An 8,125-nucleotide genomic window follows, 5' to 3' on the forward strand; every position below is an offset into this window, starting at 1 on the left:
TCCTGCAGTTTGTCACACACACACACACACACACACACACACACACACACACACACACACACACACACACACACACACACAGCGACCGTTTCTAGAATGTGTTAAGTTTTGTAAATAAAAATCTCTAACCAAAATATTCTTCAATTTTTATTTATTTCCCCACATGATTATCTTTTTCTCTCTCGGTGTCTATCTTTGAAGTCCTCGGAGATGGTCAAGACTCCAGCACCAAGCAGCCTGTCCGTCAATGGAGGCACCAGTACTCTCAATCATTCACTCCTTCCACTGGCACACTCTGCAACTCCCTGCCTGCTTCTGTACTTCCACCTTCTCCATCACCTTCCACTGTCCTGTGAGATATAAAGTACCTTGTCACCTGTCCCTATCTTCCTAAACTAACCTCACCACATCATCCTACCTTGCCTTGCCTTGCCCTGCCTTCCCAGCACCTTGCTTCATCTTGTCCATCTAAGCTAACCTATCCTAACTGCATTACTTTCCCTATCACCCCACCTTGCCTTGCCTTCCTCCTATTGCCTCTCCCTGTCTCCCTTCACTGCCTTACTTTGCCTTTGAGTTATAAATGACCTACCTTGTCTTCCTGTCCATCTAACCTAACCTAACTGCATTACTTTTCCTGTTACTGTATCTTGCCTTGTGTTTCCTAGTCGCCTTTCCCTGTCACTCTTACAATAAACAATGCCTTATCATTTGGTCCCTCTCCTAACCTCACCTCAACTAACTTAACCCCATTACTTCAATCACTACCCTACCTTGCCTTGCCTTCAAATAAATACTGCCTTATCACCTGTTTCCTGTCCACCTAACATAACTTTAACCTAATCTACACTGACTTCACTGCATTATTTCCTCTTAATCACTCCCTTGCCTTGCCTTGCCTTGAGATAACACCGTCTAATTATCTAACCTCATCTAAATTATCTTAACCTCATTTAAACTTATCTTCATTATTTCTTCTATCACTACTTCACTTTGCCTTCCTAAGAGATAAGACTGCCCAATCATGTCATCTGTCCATTTAAACTAACCTAACCAAACCCCATCACTCCCATCACTATCTTCCCTTCCCATCACTTGCCTGTCGCCCAGCCTACTTCCCCATCACCTGCCGCACTGCCTGCCACTCCTCCGGGGACAGAGGCTTGAGGGAAGTGCCGACAGTGGCTTGCTTGTGTTCTAAGTCATTGAGGAGGTTGACTTTGGTGTGCAGGCTGTTGCGAAGGTTGTTGATCTCACTGTCCAGGTGTTTCTGCTCTGTGGGGGGAGGAGACAGGGAGTTGATGGAGGAAAGAGAGAGAGAGAGAGTGTACAATGATAGAGAGAATGTTGATGAAAGAGAGGGAGAAAGGGAATGTTAATGTGAGGAATAGGAATAGGAGAGAGAGAAGAGAGAGAGAAGGATGAGAGAGACAAGGAGAAGAGAGGAATTCTACCAAGACCTTTTAAGTTTCAGGTTTTTTCAAGCATTTTAGACACCAGCAAAGTTTCCCCAACCCGACCTCTCTCCCTCCTACCTTTCTCAATGCTGTTCTTCACAAAACCCGTAGGCATCCGCAGAAACATATTGCCCACACATATCCACATGCGGGAGTCACCAGCCTTGCCAGCCCCACCATCACCAGCCAGCTGCCTCAGAGCTTCCCTATTGGTGTTCCTGCGACGGTCCAGTGTGATGATCTCCTGCCGGTCACTCAGTATGTCCTCTGCAGCTGCCTCCACCTCCTCCAGGTACTGCTGCACTACCTCTGGACTCTTGGCCATGCTGTCTGCTTGGGTAGTGTGATGTGGTATGGTACAATGAGCCTGTATTTTGTGGCAGTTCATAGCATAACTTGTCTCTTTCTCTCACCACTATTCTGTCCACCTCCCTGATGCAAGAGTTAACCAGTACTCTCAATCCTTCACCACTATTCTGTCCACCTCCTTAACCAGTATGTCCACCTCCTGATGCAAGAGTTAACCAGTACTCTCAATCCTTCACCACTATTCTGTCCACCTCCCTGATGCAAGAGTTAACCAGTACTCTCAATCCTTCACCACTATTCTGTCCACCTCCCTGATGCAAGAGTTAACCAGTACTCTCAATCCTTCACCACTATTCTGTCCACCTCCCTGATGCAAGAGTTAACCAGTACTCTCAATCCTTCACCACTATTCTGTCCACCTCCCTGATGCAAGAGTTAACCAGTACTCTCAATCCTTCACCACTATTCTGTCCACCTCCCTGATGCAAGAGTTAACCAGTACTCTCAATCCTTCACCACTATTCTGTCCACCTCCCTGATGCAAGAGTTAACCAGTACTCTCAATCCTTCACCACTATTCTGTCCACCTCCCTGATGCAAGAGTTAACCAGTACTCTCAATCCTTCACCACTATTCTGTCCACCTCCCTGATGCAAGAGTTAACCAGTACTCTCAATCCTTCACCACTATTCTGTCCACCTCCCTGATGCAAGAGTTAACCAGTACTCTCAATCCTTCACACTTTTCTCTGACACACTCTGGAACTCCCTGCCTGCTTCTGTATTTCCACCTTCCTGTGACCTGAACTCATTAAGAGGGAGGTTTCAAGACATTTATCCCATTCCCTTAAGTAACTCTCTCAGACCTGTTTGGGTACTGGCATCTCAGTGAGCATTTTTGTATAGTCATTTTTGTTTCCCTTGGCCAGATTTCCCATCTCACATTAAAAATAAATAAATAAATAGGAAAACAACAATGTGCATCCATTCTGTGACATTTCATAGCATAACACATACATCTTCCACCGCAGCCTGTCAAACCATTACAACCATGACACACACCCTTCAAAACCACAATAACTTCCACTGCAGCTTGTCAAACCATTAGAACCATGAAAACTACCTTTAAAAACCCCAATAACTTCCACTGCAGCCTGTCAAACCATTACAACCATGTAAGCTACCCTTGAAAACCCCAATAACTTCCACTGCAGCCTGTCAAACTATTACTAGACACAAAACCGCACCTATTTAGTTCACCAAGCTTTTATTACACAAAAATATAGGTAACCATTTTGATGTAGGATTACATAATTACAGATCTATTCGTTTCTCTACAATGTAATTACCAGAGTTAAAAATCAGGTTCATTTAACATTCTTCTCAATCTAACCTCCTCTTCCTTTTCCTTCACCTTCTTCTGCTTAACCTCTCTCCTGCTAACAGTGGCAATACGCTCCACCCTGCTGGCACCGATCCTGCCTCTCCTCACTGCACCAGCATCCCCAGGGCCAAAGTGAGTCACCTTGGCCATCTCTCGGCCTGCCCCTAGCCCCTTCCTGTCTCTCTTCAGCACCGTTTTGACAGGGAACTTGTGGCCCTGCTGTTCAGATCCCAAGCCCCCTTCTGCATCCCACCCCTGCCCCACTAACAGCTGGTAGCCCCTATTACTTGGTGGGATTCCATATTGAGTGTGTGTTTGTCTTGTTGTTGTTTTAAACTGGTGTACGATGGATGCTGTGTGTGTCACTCTCTCTCTCTCTTTCACAGCCACCTCGCATGTATCACAGAAATACTCCTCTTCCTCCTCCTCCTCTTCTTCCTTCCCTGACAAGCTGGAGTCTGTACTCGAATCACGCGTTTGTCTGTTTTTCCGTTTGTTCGTGGGTTTGTTTGCCTTGATCAGCATTTCCGTCACTTCCCTATGGCCTCTTATCATCGCCAGGTATAGTGCTGTGTTGCCCCGTGCGTCCCTGTACCCAGTTCTTGCCCCTCGGTCCAGCAGGGTCCTCACAGTGTTGCCAGCTCCAGCACAAGCAGCAACCATCAGTAGTGACCAGCCGTAGCCATCCCGAGTGTTTACGTTCAGTCTGTCATCGAGCATTGCAGAGAGGCCGGCAGTGTCACCATTCTGGGCTAAACGAAATGCTGTGTGGACTTGCTGTGGGCTCGCTGTGTGTGTCTGTGAAGGGTTCTGAGTGCTTGTACTGTCTTGTGTGTGTGTGTTTGTTTGTCCATGTGCTAAGTCTGTTTTTCCGGTAATTCTTTCCCTAGGTTTGTGTGTGTGGCTGTGTCTCCCTGTGTCTCCTTCCCTGTCTGTGTCTGTGTGTCTGTCTCTAGTCAAGTCTGTGTTTCTGTGTCTGTCTCTAGTCAAGTCTGTGTTTCTGTGTCTGTCTCTTTCCCTAGTGTGGTTGTGTGGGTGTGTGTGGCTGTGTCTCCCTGTGTCTCCTTCCCTGTGTGTGCTTGTGTGTCTGTCTCTAGTCAAGTCTCTGTGTCTGTGTCTGTCTCTTTTCCTAGTGTGGCTGTGTATCTCTGTGTCTCCTTCTCTGTGTGCGTCTGTGTTTCTGTGTCTGTCTCTTTCTCTAGTGTGGCTGTGTCTCTCTGTGTCTCTCTCCCAGTGTGTGTCAGCGTTGGTGTGTCCCTGTGTGGTGTCCTGCCTCACAACACTCTCGTAGAAGCTTTTGGCAGCTTCCCCATGGGCTTGTGTTGAGTGGTCCTCCTCACCATCATCATCTTCCTCCCCACATGCACCACTGCCCTGTAATGTGAAGTCCTTTCCCCTCACAAACACCTTCCACTTCAGGTAAGGTGCTGAGGGGTTCCACAGGGGCTGGTGGGTGTCCTCACTGTCCTTGTCGCTTAGTGTTTTCTGTCTGTCATCTTCCACGCTTCTCTTCTCCGCCATGTGTCTTCTGTCTCTGCCGTGTGTCTTGTTTGTCATCCTGTCTCCCCTCTCTCCTCTACTGTGCTCCCTGCTTATCTCCTCTGCCATCCTGCCTCTTCTCTATCCTGCAATGGGGTGCACATCAGAATGGCCACACACACACACACACACACACACACACACACACACACGTCAAGGTATGAATATATGTGTGGGTTTTTGTCACTCTAATAAGACGTGCTATCTTTTTCTCTATGGTAGCTTGAGTCTGTTTTGTTTTCTGCTTGATTTTAGTGTTGATCATTTTTCTAGACATACAACTCTCTCAGTGTGTCTTGTCTTTCTTCAATTTGCTGTGGCTTAATGCACACACTTTTACTCACTTTTGGCAGAGAAGAAATAGTTTGAAGAGTAGTGACATTTCTTCCAAGTTCAATCTTTTCATATATTTTTCCTCTCTGCTTTCAGTTTGCATTAACTTCTTGACTTTGGTGCAGTAAAGTATAAAAAAAAAACTCCAAAACAGTGAAGGAAAACAGTATAGTCATTAGATGGGGCCCTAATAGTCCATGGGGGTGTCGGGCACCTCACCACAGGGATGCCCAGAGGTGACTGTGGCTGCAGCTGTGACTGTGTTGCATTAGTGTTAGTGTGTGTCCTGTCTGTGTGTGTATGTGTTTCCAGGTGTAGTGGTTGTGTTGCAGGTGGTCAGTGAATGGGTCAGACTTGTGCTGAGAGTAGTCGGGGAACACAAAACTACTCAAAAACATCACATGCTGTCATTTTGATTCACACACCTCATAACAATGTCACACACACACACACACACACACACATGTGCCCGGTAGCTCTGTGGTTAGAGTGCTGGCTTCACAAGCCAGATGACCGGGGTTCGATTCCCCGGCCGGGTGGAGATATTTGGGTGTGTCTCCTTTCACGTGTAGCCCCTGTTCACCTAGCAGTGAGTAGGTACGGGATGTAAATGGAGGAGTTGTGACCTTGTTGTCCCGGTGTGTGGTGTGTGCCTGGTCTCAGGCCTATCCGAAGATCGGAAATAATGAGCTCTGAGCTCGTTCCGTAGGGTAACGTCTGGCTGTCTCGTCAGAGACTGCAGCAGATCAAACAGTGAAACACACACATAATAGTAGCCAGCAGAAATATGAATGGAAGAAGTGGTGAATGGAGCCAACCTAATCCTACAGATCTCTAACCTAACCTAACCTAGCATAACCCTGTGTACCTCTAACCTAACTCTGTGGGGCTAACAGTCATGCAGGGCCCTAACCTTACCTACCCTAGCATAACCTTGTACACCTCTACTAACCCTGTAGAGCTCAAACCTAACTCTGTGGGGCTCCACCTAACCTAACTTAATCTAAGTCTGTGGGGGGAGGAGGTGGCTAACCTGACCCAACACAAACCCTCCGTCATCAAGGTGCAAAACTGTGTAACAGATTTTTTTTCCCACAATTATCATCATTTCATTTATTTTCTTAAGTGAGGAAGTACACTTTGATGGTGTCAAAATAATGCACTAGTTTTCCTTCCCTTTTTTTGTGCATTTTGTACAGGGCATTAGTAGTGACAGTGACAGTGGTGGCACCATCTTGCTGGACCGTGACTGCTGCAGTGACAGTGAGCCACTAGTGATCTTACCTGTGTCTGGCGGCGGCACCGGCGGCACCACAGGAGTGTTTCCTCGCCCCGGAGCACTGAGCACCGAGCAGCCACGGAGGCTGTGGAGTGTGGGTTCACGAAGGTGCAGGCAGGCGAGGTGAACTGACCTGATAGAGGCAGAGAGATCATTATTAGTAGGTACTGTGTGAGGTGACCGTCTGACCTGTCCTGTGTGGGATTGTACACGTAAAAGTGTCAAGCAAGCCTTTGCACTCATACCCTACCCATCCCTTCACTAAGTCACTGACTGACCTTCAGCTCAGCTGGGAGCGGCCTGGCGGTAACGGGACAACGGCTTCTTTTTATTGGGACTTTGTTGGGGCCGCGCAGGCTGTGTCACAGCCTCTAGTGCCCCAAAAGGTGCGGTATGTGGTGGTGATGTGTACAGGCTATATGCGGTGGAGCTGATTTGTTTTCTGTAGGAAGGTCCTGGTGAGGTTGAGCGTCTTGAAAGTCTTAGTGGTATTTGTGCAGCCACCCAGGAGGTCAGTCAGTGTTGACCTGTGTGGGTGAATAGCAAACAGTGAGTGGAGAAGGGCCACACGGTGTGAGTGGTGACGAGGGAAGTGCAGGAGCAGCTGTTCTTAGGTGTCAGGCAGCAGGTTGTGTAGGGCACGAGAGGGCAGTGGGTCGGTCAGTGCAGTGGGTTCGGTATCCTCTTTACAATGGCATAGTAGGGCAATATGAGGTAAGGCTCAACCAGAGATAGTAGGGAAATACCACAAACCTGCTGGCACGCCAGTTCCTGTATATGTAATGGCAACTGGCAAGTGAATACAGCAATTTGAAGAACTGATTTATGTGCCATTGCAGGAGTTGAGATAATAACATTATCCAACATATTCGTATAAAAGTAAACCTAAACTTGTATGTGAGGCAGACTTGAATGACTCGACTGACTCCAAAGCAACATCATCATCAGGAAGGGGAATTCCAAGCACCAAATATATTTAACACATCGAAATGAGAAGAAACGTCGTCTGCTTTCGCTAATGCAAAAACAATGAACAATTTTGAATGTGTCCACGGGTCCCTATTGCTGGTGGCAGGATGAATATATCACTAGGTGGGATTCCACATTTCCCATGAAAAATTTTCCAACATTTCAGCAAATCTGCTCTGATAAGTTTTCCTGTTACTGATTTTAGACGCTGTGCCAGCCCATTAATCCTCTTAAAATCCATCTCCTTTGGACAGATGCTAGTAAACGCAAATCCCCAATATAGTGTTCCACACAGGAGAAGCAAATTCAAGAAAAGGGCGAAGATGAGACACCAAAAGGGATTTCATAAACTTTTTTAGATATGCATAATGTTGATTTAAGAAGGCTGGAAGAGAGAGATGCTGCTTTGTTCACTATCCGTCGAATGTGATTATGGAATTTAAGAGAGTTAGGTGTCAACCACCACACCCCAGCAGATCTTTGTCTTCACAAATTTGGTGGTGAGGGCGGCACGGGCCCGTGGCTAACAGTGACCTCTCCCTGGCCCTGCTGGTCCCTGTACACTAGAGGCCGGAAAACTCTTGCCCATTATAAACCCTCTCTCTCTCTCTCTCTCTCTCTCTCTCTCTCTCTATATATATATATATATATCTATATATATATATATATATATATATATATATATATATATATATATATATATATATATATATATATATATATATATATATATATATATATATTTTTTTTTCTTCTTCACATGATTCTCCTTTTCTCTCTCTCTCTCTCTCTCTCTCGGTGTCTATCTTTGAAGTCCTCGGAGATGGTCAAGACTCCATGCAGCACCAAGCAGCCT

At 46.4% G+C, this 8,125-nt stretch overlaps 2 protein-coding genes across 4 annotated transcripts; both read right to left on the reverse strand.

Moving 5' to 3' along the window:
* Positions 1–131: 131 nt before the first annotated feature.
* On the reverse strand, positions 132–6,954 carry LOC123509111 (p53 and DNA damage-regulated protein 1-like). Of its 3 annotated transcripts, XM_045263258.1 has the most exons (5): positions 6,579–6,953; positions 6,306–6,433; positions 1,536–1,787; positions 1,127–1,275; positions 132–350 (listed from the first exon to the last, which is right to left on the reverse strand). In XM_045263258.1, exons 3-5 carry the CDS (start codon positions 1,780–1,782, stop codon positions 336–338), a joined length of 411 nt encoding a protein of 136 aa, XP_045119193.1. In that variant the 5' UTR covers positions 1,783–1,787; positions 6,306–6,433; positions 6,579–6,953; the 3' UTR covers positions 132–335. The 3 variants fall into 3 exon arrangements, with proteins under 3 accessions (XP_045119193.1, XP_045119192.1, XP_045119191.1); XM_045263257.1 differs by having other exon boundaries at positions 132–1,275; positions 1,536–1,790; positions 6,579–6,954; XM_045263256.1 differs by having other exon boundaries at positions 132–1,275; positions 6,579–6,952.
* Positions 2,745–4,239, reverse strand: LOC123509108 (G patch domain and ankyrin repeat-containing protein 1 homolog). The gene has a single exon (XM_045263251.1). It carries the CDS (start codon positions 3,867–3,869, stop codon positions 3,120–3,122), a length of 750 nt encoding a protein of 249 aa, XP_045119186.1. The 5' UTR covers positions 3,870–4,239; the 3' UTR covers positions 2,745–3,119.
* Positions 6,955–8,125: the final 1,171 nt, after the last annotated feature.

Source organism: Portunus trituberculatus, chromosome 26 (assembly GCF_017591435.1).
Source record: "Portunus trituberculatus isolate SZX2019 chromosome 26, ASM1759143v1, whole genome shotgun sequence".
NCBI lineage: Eukaryota > Metazoa > Arthropoda > Malacostraca > Decapoda > Portunidae > Portunus > Portunus trituberculatus.